The sequence below is a fragment of the Grammomys surdaster genome, unplaced genomic scaffold (assembly GCF_004785775.1).
Source record: "Grammomys surdaster isolate TR1022 unplaced genomic scaffold, NIH_TR_1.0 130, whole genome shotgun sequence".
Classification (NCBI taxonomy): Eukaryota; Metazoa; Chordata; class Mammalia; order Rodentia; family Muridae; genus Grammomys; species Grammomys surdaster.
This window is the reverse complement of record NW_021604588.1, coordinates 90,289-103,184: the sequence shown is the minus strand read 5'-3', so window position 1 is coordinate 103,184 and position 12,896 is coordinate 90,289. Positions and strand designations below refer to the sequence as shown.

Genomic DNA, 12,896 nt, shown 5'->3' with positions numbered 1-12,896 from the left:
AACCTTTCTTTTTAACTTCCTCTGGTGGGTGGTGGGCTAGAAGGGAGGTTAAAGCATTTAAAACCCATCATTAAAAGTAGGTTAAGAAAAAATTTAAGCCTACACTCTATTCAAGTTGTAAATAGTCCGTCTTGGGGCTCTTCATTTTGTTAACTCTGCTGATAAGCACTGCCCTGCCCCAGCTATCTGAAGGCCTTTGACTGGTTTCCTGGGACTCATGGTGTGTACACTCATGACAAGATAGAGACTCACAGTGGCACTGGCTGCCTGGGAGCTTACTGAATGGTAAAGTAAAGGGAATTTCATGTCAGTACAAGGATCACCACACAACTATATTGGGCCATCCTGCTCCAAATCTCAACTGTCCTGTGCCTGCCCCTGCGCTAGAATATCAAAGGCAAGTCCTTGCCGTCTATTTTTATATAGAAGTGTTATCATTGCAAAGTGGCAGTAACCATACACAATATAGATTTTTACATTTTTGTCTCATGGATTCATTACAGTTTCATAATGGCTGACACTTAGCAGGCTTTAGGGGAATTTATGTGAAATACAATAAAATATTGAAAGGATTAAGCACTGGAAAATGGTGTTTCATCAGAATATAAAAGACACTTCTAGGAATGGATAACAAGGAGCCTCTAGTCATTTAGCTTTGCCTCCAGATCCCCCACTATGAGTTATACATTAGATGTGGGGATGAGAGGGACAAACACAGAGACCTTGAAGCCAAAACTTAGCTCTTGTTCTTCTTTAATTTGGGTCACAGTTGCTAGGATTATTAGTCTTCTGCATGTCAAGTAAAATGTCTCTTAAACTCAGAAAATTTTGCTAGCTCTCTTTGGAGATAGGGATCACATATCCATCAGAAGACTTGGGCATATTTTGAAAAGGAAAGACTTCTCTAAACAGAATAGCTCTAAGGATCAGTATCAGGCCTGCTTCAAATAGCCTCAGGGCAAGAGCTGCTTGCTGCCTTGCCAATGCCTGTGGGAGCAATGGTCTCCTTGATTAATTATTATCTCTTGCTTACCTTGCAGGCTCTCCCCTATGTCTGCCTTCTGATTGCCATGCTTTTCTTCATTTATGCCATCATTGGGATGCAGGTGAGTAGCCTGATGGGGCAGCAGCTGCCCACATTGTCTCTGGAAGAGTTGAGGATGATGTGTGCAGTGTCACATGACTAAGAAACTTCTCCAAGGTCTCATTGCATTATGACCTTGGGAATTTCACATGGGTGAGTGGTTCCCTAGGTATTCCGGGTGATCTGTCCTGGGAGTTTCGTCTGAGGTCTTCTGATCATGCTGCTGACTTAGGTGTAGCTGGACTTCTACAATAGAACTAAAGCAAAATGGCACCACTGTTTTTAGAGAGAGGGACTCCCATTGCAACTAAAGTAAGAGTTATTTCTGGGGATCTATGTTATTTGGACTTGACCAAAAAGAAAGCTCTATGGCTGGTCATCCCTGTAAGTGATGACACCAAATGCATCTATGTTAAGTTTTAACTGTCTGAGTTCTCTAAGATCTACTATTGCCCATCCTAGGGACCCCCAGAGCCACATTCCAACCAATTTCTATTGTACACGACCATAGAACTTGCTGGATAATCCCCTGACCTACTCACAACCTTGAAACTTTTAGTACTTGATAGCAGATCAGGTTCTGTCCTGGATATTTGTGTGGCTAGCTAGAGCTTCACTGAACTCCAAGAAGCCAAATGTTCCTTCTAAGATCAAGAGTCATTTGGGGTAGATGACCTGCTTCTATAAACAATGAACAAGCATCCCCTAACTTATTTGATGGGGGTCCATAGATTTTTTGATTGTCTAAAGAAGACATCCTTTCTGACTTAAGGAGCTGCATGACTAGCCCCTCTAAGAACTTCAGCTGACAGTCCCCTGTAGCCAGGCAGCCTGAATGCCTCCTCAGTGGTATCTGCCACCTGGCTACCTGGCCACTTGAAGTCACTGCCTCAGTTTCCAAACTTCCTGCTCATCAGTCTTGCCTAGATTCTTTCCAAAAGACCTCTTAGTCTTAGCCTTCCTCTAACTCTATGACTAGAGAATATTCTCCAAAACCACAGCCAAATGTCCAGCATCAAAATATGTAAGGCCTGTGGAAAAGCTGGGGTTTTCCTTCTCTAAAGTTCTTACAATAGATATATAAAATGATGTAGGTAGCAATAGATATAATTGCCATGAAACTTCAATGCTTTCTTGATAACTTCAAGACCCTACTAACTCCCTCCAAACTTTACCTCAGAATTTACATAGTCTCAAACCAAAAATTGAAAGCTGGTTAAATTAAATTCAGTATAAGTTTCTGTTTGATAAAATAGCTCTTTCTCCTTTCATCTTCAAGCAAAATAAGGTGAAATGATACTATCTCCAAGACTGCTGATAATATTCATACTGAAACTGATAATGTTATTTACTTCAGTTACTTGGTGTGCCAGGTATGGTGCTTACTGTATGTCTGTTTGCAAACATACACATATATACAGGCATACAAAGAGAAAGGGCAAGCCTTAGGGTTAGTATAATCAGGAGAAATTGAGTTTCATTGTTTCCACTGACATTTAGCATAGTTAAGTAGCCTTTAACTTTACTCATGTTCTCAGATAACAAGTAAAAAGCTGATATTGAAACCTACCCCCCAAGTTCCTTTTTTTTGCAACATAAATTTGATTGTATCAGTTATTTTTAATCACTCATTTACAATAATTATTGTCAGAAACCAATTTTTTGTCTTTCTTTAATTTTTTTTTGGTAGGGGCATTGGTTTGTTTTTTTTATTGGCTGTATTACTTACTTACATTTCAATTGCTGTCCCCCTTCCTGGTTTCCCCTCTGCAAACCTCCTATCCCATCCCTTCTCCCCTCTGCTTCTATGAGGGTGCTCCACTGTGCCTTCTTTCATTCCATCAGAAGAGCAAAAGCAAGTATCTCTTTGACTTGTCAGTAGGAGTTGGGGACTGCTTTTCCACAAAGATGCTAAAGCCTTTGCCACTGTGGCTTGCTTTAGCTGGCTAACTCCAGCCTTGTCTGTCACAGAGAACCAGAACCATGTGCAAATCATTCACACTTCAGAGTGTGTTACTAGAGAGACCATATCCAATGCAGTCACCACAAAACAGAAAACCTATGATGATTTGAATGAAAATGGCCTCCATAGGTCCATAGAGAGTGACACTATGGAGTGGCTTGTTGGATGAAGTGTGTCACTGTAGGGGTGGTCTATAGGCATTGAGGTGTCAAAAGTTCAAGCCAGTTCCCTTCCTGCTGCCTGCGATCCAGACGTAGTATGGTTAGCTCCTTCTCCAGTACCACGTCTGCCTACACACTGCCATGTAGTCCATATGGAGTCAATAATGGACTAAACCTCTGAACTGTAAGCCAGCCCCAATTAAATACTTTCCTTTATAAGAGTTGCCAAGGTTATGATGTCTCTTCACAGCAATAGAAACCCTAACTAGGACAAACATTGGAATAGGGTATTGCTGTGATAGGCCTGGCCATGCTTTTGTTTGGAGAAATGTGGACTTTGGATTAGAAAAGCATTTGAGTGCTTTAAGTGGAGCTTAAAGGGCTGTCCTACTAGAACATGGAAGACACCAGTGCCATGGGAGCCTGGCTCAAGAGGTTTCAAAGGAGAAAAATGTTAGTATGTGGCCAAGAGACTTTTCTTGTGATAATTTGGCAAGGAATGTGACTGTTTTTTGCTCTTGTCCAAAAAAGTTTGCCTGGGGCTAAAATGAAGAGGTTTTGGATTAATTTCATTAGCAGAGGAAATCTCAAAACAGCCTAGTATTGACTCTATCTTATGGTTGTTCCTGTTCACTCTTGTGAAGGTCTATATTGAACAGGAGGATGCTAAACAAGGAAAAATACAATGTGTACAATTTGAGGAGAAAAGGGTCAGCAGGAAGTGGGATGGAGCTAAGTCCTGTGTTCAAGGAGATAAAGAAAAGCTGATTATTAAATAAAATACAGGGAGAAGTGACCTCAGGTTAAACCCCCTCCCACTCCCATATAAGCTTCAAACTGGTGAAAAAGAATTAAAGACAATTGAGAAGGAATTAAAGAACAACTTAGGTCCAGGTATGGTGGCATAGACTTTTAATCCCAGCACTCTGGAAACAGAGGCAAGTGCATCTCTAAGTTTGAGGCCAGACTGGTCTACAGAGTGAGTTCCAGGACAGCCAAGCTTAGGCAGTGAAGGTAACCATCAGAAACAGAGCTGAAGATATAAGGGCCCAGCACAAATAGAAGGTCCAAAAAATAGGAGGAGAAAACTTTTACCTGGATATGAAGGGCAGCCAGATGGATTTATAAGACAAACCATTATACTGCACTTTTAAAGTCTTCTCAGAAGATGACATCTTTGTAGAACAAATAAGTAATTTGTCACTTATGGGTAGGAGTTAATATGCACAGGTTGTTAGAAGAGATGCTGTTGACCTCAGCTCTGTAGCTGTCCAGCTGTGTGAAGTTGGTTAAGCTACTGAATTCCTCTGGCCTTAGTTCCTTTACTATAGTAGAGGAGTGGGTTAAACACAAGCAGAGCCTTCCAGTCCTTCATTTAATTCTAAGTGAAAATGGATGGAAACCTGGACTTTCTTGCAACTCTCAGAAGCGACACTTCTTCCTCTCTCAAGGCCTTTGGTATAGAAGATGTGGGTGGTAACAGGCTGGGAGGAAATTTTATGCAAAGAAATTTTCAGACCCACCACTTCCATAATAAATATCCATTTGGGGCTTAAAATTATCTTAGAAAATATTCAAAATAGCTATGCTTTCTTTGACAGTTATACTAACATCATGTGCACAGAATCGCAGTGCACTTGCCAACTTCTTCATGGAGCATTTGAGAAAAGTCATCGCTGGGACAATTAATGATGCTGCCATGAGAGACCCAGGGAGAAAAGGCCCTGTGAAGTGTGCAGATGTGATAGACTAGATACAATTTACAAATTTCTAGCTAAGGGAATGAGGAGGGAGAAGGAAATTTAAACTGGTTACAAATATATAACAGTCACTCCATGAAGTATCCAGGATGAAGAAGGTTGGTTGCTTCTGTGGGGTTTTTAAGTCATACACCTCTTGAGGAGCCACTGCTATCTTATCTATTCCTTCTATTCTTTGCTCTGCTGCCTGGCTTGCCACCTCCGTTCTCCCTGAAGACAAGTAGTATTTGGGTTTTAAAAAAACAGCACTGAGAACAAATTCCCAAAGCAGGTGTCAGTGGGAGTTACTTGAGCAAAATAGCTGGGGGCAGAGATTGTTCCTCAATTGCACACTCTCAAAACTGTTAGGGGAAAACGTGTTCCATTTAGCATACATCGAATAAACTGAAGCCCACTAAATGTAGGCTGGAAATCATCTCAGATGGGTAGAAGGATGACCCTTGAAGTTGTCAGTTCCAGCACTGACTTGGAAGGTTTGGTCCTGACCTCTGGAGCACAGGTGGAGGAGGAGAGAGCACCCTTCTCATTGGAGCATCTTGGAATTATTGTCAGCGTTTATCTCTGTGTGTGCATAAATGTTGCTGAGTGTTGCCCCTTTTCCTATGAATGTCAGTGATCAGAATCCAGCAGTACATTAACAAAACTCTGTCTCTGTCTCTCTGCCTGTCTCTGTCTCTATTTTTCTATTTCTCTCTCCCCCTCTCTCTCCTTGTAGTCAGGACTACATGTTTTCTTTCCCTTTATTTCTCTTTATACTCACTCCTTCCTTTCTTTTAGTTTCCTTTCTGGTACAATGGACTGCAACTAGGACCTCGTGTATATAACTTAGGGCTTTATCTCCAGTCCTTCTTTTCATGTGCCCAATTATCCTTCATTCATCCTACTGCCCAGACTTTGCTTTTACCTTATACATAAGTGACCTATTTCATTGAGATTTATGTCTGTCTGATGATACATTTGTGCTTATTTCCATTGGATGTGCATTCAGATAACAGATTCTTGAGACTTCAGTCTCTAAACAAAAATATATCTAAGGAATGTACAGCTGTGTCTCTCAGATCTGATCTGCTTGCATATTGTAGGATAGCTTCTGTCCAGACCATAAATGGCATCATTGGCAAATACAGATATTCCCTTCATGATTATCAGATATGGGAAAAGAGGGGTGACTCTGTGTGTCCTCTTGTTGAGCAATGTCTTTGGTAGATTGCATGGGTACCATGGAACTAAAATGCATCTCTAATTTAAGTATAGGAGAGGCAGTGTATATGCAGAAAGACTTTAAACAATTTGTTTTCTATGTACTTCTAGAATATTGCTAGCATTAGTCTCTTTTGCTGTACTGGAGCAATGGGAGATGTAATTAATTTCCATATCAGGCTAAGAACATGGAGTCAGTCAGCTCCCTCACTCCAGGTTATCTGTTTCAGAGACCAGTATCAAGAAGTCATACTTGTACTTTGTCTACTCTGCCTGTGTGTTCTAATGACCACATGCTGGACATGTGACACAGCTCAATTCTGCTGATTGATTTCTGTTGTCTCCCCCAAGGTGTTTGGAAACATAAAGTTAGATGAGGAGAGTCATATCAACCGGCACAACAACTTCCGGAGTTTCTTCGGGTCTCTCATGCTGCTTTTCAGGTAACTAGATGAACAACTGTTCAAGCTGGAGACCTCATCGTCTTCAGCTGCCAAGGTGGGGAGAAGCACCTGGATGGAGAAAACTGACTGACCTCTTGATCTCTTAATTCTGCTCTGCTGTTCTTGTTAGGATATGCAGAAGAAGGAGATCATGCCTTAATCTAACTTCCCTGGGATTTAGAAAGTTTCATCACTATCTTTGACTCAGTAGTTAATTTGTGTGTTTCAATCTGTCCTCTGGGATTCTGGGAGGGGAGATGCACATAGCTTCTGATGGGAACAATTTAAGACCTGAATCCTTGAGTAGCTGTGTTTATGTGGGGTCTTGGGGTCCTACCACTATTTTTCTACTCTCAGATTAGACCCTTAATAGATGGAGATGTGGTAGGTAGGGACTCATTGGCATTCTTCTTCTCCATGTGGAAGATACTAAAAGGGTCTCACTGGGTTAACTAAAAACGTCCTATGTGTGAATAGGGAAGAGGCCCAAGGTGGGATGGGACATAAAGACTTCTAACTAAGATGGATTTCTGTGTTCAGGAGTGCCACAGGGGAGGCTTGGCAGGAGATTATGCTGTCGTGTCTTGGCGAGAAGGGCTGTGAGCCTGACACCACCGCACCCTCGGGGCAGAACGAAAGTGAGCGCTGTGGCACTGACCTGGCCTATGTTTATTTTGTCTCCTTCATCTTCTTCTGCTCCTTTCTGGTGAGTAAGATCTTGTTGGCTGAGGTCTTTGTGGCTTCAAGGAGAGAGTCCTTGTAAGACAGGATGAGGACTTGAATTTAGGAATAGAGCACCAAGCTTCTTGTTGACTCTGGAGCTACCCAGGTAACCCCTGTCTTCCTTGTGCCTCGTGTAGTTTATTTAATAGCTAAGACTTCTATCCATTTGGGAGTTTCTTAACTGTCTATGAAAAGGTGCCTTGAAAATAGAAGCTTATAGGGTTAATCAGAGGCAAATAATGATCAATGCAGTGTAATTGATGTAATTCTCTCCTGACTGTGGTGCCATTGAAACTGAATGACAGCTGGCAAGTGTTCTGGTATGAAAACACGATTACTTTGGGTGTTAGTGAATATTGAGGAGTATATGTAGAACAGTCCCACTTAGGGAAGTAGTAAGAGATCTGAAATGCCCTCTGAGTTCCTTCTTTTGGAGGAAGCATCCAGAAATGTCTGCCCTACACATCAGATTAGCAGTGATGGATGGAATAAATACATAAGGTGTCACCAGATCAATGGAAAGGTCACTGTAGTCTTTCTGGCTCCCATAATGTCCCTCAGCTCAATTTCACTGCAAATGCCACTGGCTATACAAAACTATATAACACTATAATACAGCTGCTGCTCAAAAATGGTCAATTCCAGGGCTGTGCACTGAAAAGTAACTTAACTGTTTCATGCCCAGACATTATTTCTCTCTTTAAGGGGACAGAAACATCTGACAATTCAGCTTTCCAGTGACAGCAAGGGGTCTGAAGATAGACAATTCTGCCTGGTACATAGGTTAATGTAGGGAATAAAGAGACTCTGGGAGTCCCCTCCCCCTTTTGGTTTTGGCTTTCTTACCATTTAGCCTAGGCTAAGGCACTTCCTCTTGAGTAGTGTCTTTAAAATTGGTATAAACATGTTAGGAAAGGGCTGGGGAATTACAAGGTCCCCTTCAATTACTGGAGGTCAGGCCTCTATCTCCACCTTCACAAGATTAGATTCGCCACAGCTCGTCTATACTTAGAGAAGGGAGGAGATGTCATGCCCAGACATTATTTCTCTCTTTAAGGGGACAGAAACATCTGACAATTCATTCAGCTTTCCAGTGACAGCAAGGGGTCTGAAGATACACAATTCTGCCTGGTACATAGGTTAATGTAGGGAATAAAGAGACTCTGGGAGTCCCCTGTATAGGCAGCCCTGCTTATACACTGAAGGCCTAAACTCAGCCATAGGCCTAAAATCAGCCATAGGCCTGTCATACATGTATACACCAAGTCTTGGGTCTCTGTGGATAAACACTGAAACAGATGGCTATAAGCTATTGTAAACAGGCAGTTTTGTGACAATTTTCCAGCCTGAGTAGTCATAGACCTTGTAACTAGGTAGCCTTGGTGGATAATACTAACTTAGATAAGGACAAGTGAATCATAGGCAGAGTCATAGTGACCTATCCCCTGAACCCTTACCCAGCTGATTCTCTGTTCTGAAAGATATCTGTATTCCCCCCCTCAACACCCATGCTCTAGTGTCATCCCCTTCCCCATGTCCTGCCTTTCTGTGTTTATAACCCCTGTGTGAATGAGTATAAATTACAATTTGAAATAAATAAATTATATATGGAAAGGGCTGGGGAAATAGCTCAGTGGATAATGGCATTTGCTGTGCCTGAGTTTCAATTCCCAGCACCCATGTAAAAAGCTGTCTGTGGCTGCACACATACCTATAATCCCAGTCCTGTGGGAGTGTTGAGGGAGGGGAACAGGATCACTGGGGCTTGCTGGCCACCAGCCTAGCTCCAAGTTTAGTGAGAAAACCTGTCTCAAAGGAATAAGACAAAGTGTGATGGAACAAGGCACTCAGTATCCTCCTGTGGCCTCTGCGGGTGTATACTATCCATGCACTCACACAAACACATGTGTGCTTATGACATAATCATGCACATGAGCACCTCTACACACACATACAAACACACACCTCACACTTGACAGCAGTAGTATATGCACAGTGAGATAATGCATGCATTTAAATGCACCTCTTTTCTATGGGTGTGAAACTTTTTTTTTCAATGAAAAAGAACACAGAACTGTTTATAAATCTGAAAACACAATGTATAATGAAAATAACTGAAAGAAACTTAATACATTTACATCTTCAACTCATTTTTATCAAGTGGCTACTAATGACTGGCACTGAGCTAGGCACCCGAGTAGAACTGTCAGCACGACACAGTCTTTTTGTGAGCTCCAGTAAATAAGAAACCAACATACAGGGATTAATACTTATCAATAAGAATAAACCGGAACAGAATGAGGGACACGTAGACCTTTCCATTTTATCTTATATGGTTTAAATGTTTAATGATAAATATTTAAAAGAAACCAGAGATAAAAGTGGAAAATTAATTGGAGGCTGTACAGTTACTTTTAGAATTGTGAGACGGAGAGTGCTACATAATTCACATTAATGTTATTTTTAATGAGGCTATATTCAGTGTGAGATGGCCTGCCTTCAAGTCTCAGCCCTACAATAAGATTGACTTTGTGACCTTGGGCCAGTCACACACTGCTCATCTCAAACCAACCATTCAACAGAGATTTCTGAGGCCCTTTGATGTGCCAGGCCTTGTGCTGAGAGCTAAGAATATAGTTACAAATCAGAAGCATTTATTTTCTCAAAGAGCTGGTGGTAATTAAAACTTTCTCATGAAGGGCTGGAAGAAGCATGAAAAACAACAGTAGATGTTACACACAGCACAGCGCACTGTTACAGGATGCAAGAATATGAAACAATAGCAATGATAATCGTTTTTATTAACATTAATTATTAACATTAATGATTAGTGCCCTGAAAGCCGTGTGTAGATACACAGAAAACACTCATAATCTAGGCAGTGATTGAATAAATTCACTATGGCTCAAATCTCAGTGATAGAGAGGCCTGTGTTGGCTTCAGCTATATGAAACAGCAGTTCTCAAACAACAACTGAAACAGGAGGGATGAGGTTTTCTCTGTCATGTCAGTGATGTCTGAAGAAAGCTGTCATGCTTGTTATGATGGCCTGACACTGGCTCATTCCTGTTTCAACTGAGGAATGTCCTTCATCCTAATGCTAAGAGAAGACAAATAAACCTTCAGTCATCCATTTGTAGCATAGGCAGTTGTAAAGAGGGACCATGGCTGTTAGAATATACCCAACCTTCTCCATGTTGCAAAGACTACTGCAATAGTGCCTTTCCTGTAGACTTTTCTCTGTAGCCTGTATACTCTGCCTGCATATCTGGCAAGTCCATGAACCCATCCATTTAACCTAGGAACCTGCAACAGAGATTTCTGTTTTCATTACCACAACCATTTTTTCTATCAGACAGGAAGCTTGAATTTTAAGTGAAAGAAAGCCCAGCTAGATACAGCCTAAACAAAATTGGATTTTATAGGCACCTGTCATTGGGGTGTCCTAGTGCAAGGCAAGCACCCGAATAAATTTTAATTTCCCTTTTCATCCTTCTCTATTCATAAATCTTTCTCTTTATGTGAGCTTCTTCTTCAAATACCCCCATCTGATGCCTGTCAGGCAGCTAGAGTACCAACTCCAAACCTTACATCTTCTCATGTCCAAGAATAATAGAGATGGCTATGTCTTTTGCCCAATACCCCTTCATTGGCTTTTGCTGAATCCCCACTCATATTGAGCTAAGGAAAAAATAGGATTCACTGACTGAGTGAAGTTTAGGTCACAGGATGGTGCTTATAGTAGTATGGTAGGCAAGGGCCTGTGCTAGAAATAATACAATCAATATCACCCCAGAAGCACACCAGAACTGTCTACTTGGTCAATTCTCATCTTTGTTACTGTTCTTGTAAATGGTTTGGTCCAAGAGCATACCATTCTCACCCTGATTCTACATCTATCTTCTACACCGTTACCAAGGTTACCTCTAAAGACAAATATCTCTTGGCTTGCCTACAGAGTAGTCTATACTACAGATCAGCAGACCTTCTAGCCCATGGGCTACTCTGATTTGTCACCTGGTTTTGTATGGTCTATGAACTATGAATTTTAAAGTCTTAAGTGAGGGAGAGAAAAACAAGAGATGAATAATATTTTCATGGCATGTGGAAATTATATGAAATCCAAATTCCAGCATCCATAAACAAAGCTTCCTTTAAACTCAGCCATGCCCACTGATATTTCTAATGTCTATGGCTATTTTGGGTGGTGGAATACCAGAGCTGACTAGTTCAAACATGGAGAATAGCCCATGAAGCATACAAGAATGTCTGGCTAGTTGGCTGGCCTTGGTTCAGACTGGAGCATAGTAACATGATGCTTCTATCATTTGGCACTTGGCTCTGGATGTTCTACTCTCCTTACAGACCCCTAGAATGTCCCTGTTCCTACATATCTCTGTTAATATTCACGCTGCCTTCTCTGCCTAAGGCACTGTCTTCTGGGCTTATGTGATCTGGTAAATATGACCTGCTCCATCATGCTTCAGTTCAAAAATCTAATGACTTCTACAAGGTTTTTTAGCTACTAGAAATTTTCTTTATTGAATTTTCTGTCTCTACCACCACTTGTAGGTGGTGCTTTCATGGCTGTCATGATTTCCAACCTCTTTCTGTTTCCTTTATATCATTGTCTTTTTTGAATACTAGATAAATCTTCAAGGGTAGTCATGTAACAAGATCGAGTGAAAGCTTGCTTTGCTTTAAGCACTGTGCTAGGCATGAGGGTCTATCTCTAGACTAGCCCTTTCTTACCTCATATCCCAGGAACCTCCAGCATCTGAGTTTGGTACATAGTAGAGAACAGACCCATGGACAGCTTCGAAGAGGGAGCATTCTCTTTAGCTCTGTGAGTCCCATTGTGTTTGGGGGGGGGGGGCTCTTTTTGTGAAGCAGGATAAAGGATGGAAACTGGAGAGAGAATGTTGTTATCTGGCCTTGACTTTCTCTAGCCTTTAAGAATGTGGAAACCACTGTTCCCTCTGCTGCCACAAGAACAATTAAGTGAATCAAACAGGTAATGACAGTGGATGAAGTATTGTGCAAATGAAAAGCAGCATAAAGAATAAACTCACAATGCCATGCACAGTGTGAATAATAAAAATGAGTTGCATTTAGCAAGATCCCCAAGTTTTACCTAGGAACTTTGCCTTGAAGTCTGTCAATCTGTTTCCTGAGCTCCTCCTTAAGTTTCTCCTAACTCTTCTCCTTGTCCTCCAGATGCTCAACCTGTTTGTGGCTGTCATTATGGACAACTTTGAGTACCTGACTCGAGATTCCTCTATCCTGGGGCCTCACCACTTGGATGAATTTGTCCGTGTCTGGGCAGAATATGACAGAGCAGCATGGTGCGTAGGTCTTTTAGCCCCCAGGTATCAGGGGCTTCTAGATCAGAGTCACTCAAATACATGCCTGATACAGAACGGAAGGAGACACCTCTTGATTGTAGCTCACAGAAGAGGCACTAGTATCAAGCCATTCACCAAAATCGTCTCTTCCTGGGCATTTCCTTCTTTCCTTCTGGGACAGGCTGTACCCTTGTTTGCCCTCTCATTATACTCTAGA

The 12,896-nt window shown here is 41.5% G+C and overlaps 1 protein-coding gene across 4 annotated transcripts in view; it reads left to right on the top strand.

Moving 5' to 3' along the window:
- Positions 1-12,896, top strand: part of Cacna1e (calcium voltage-gated channel subunit alpha1 E) — a 320,444-nt gene that overhangs the window by 285,499 nt on the left and 22,049 nt on the right. For all 4 annotated transcript variants that reach the window (XM_028759777.1, XM_028759802.1, XM_028759794.1 and 1 more), the window contains 4 exons: positions 1,041-1,106; positions 6,520-6,611; positions 7,152-7,317; positions 12,552-12,679. In XM_028759777.1, coding sequence (XP_028615610.1) covers positions 1,041-1,106; positions 6,520-6,611; positions 7,152-7,317; positions 12,552-12,679 — 452 coding nt within the window. The remainder of the gene's footprint in view (positions 1-1,040; positions 1,107-6,519; positions 6,612-7,151; positions 7,318-12,551; positions 12,680-12,896) is intronic.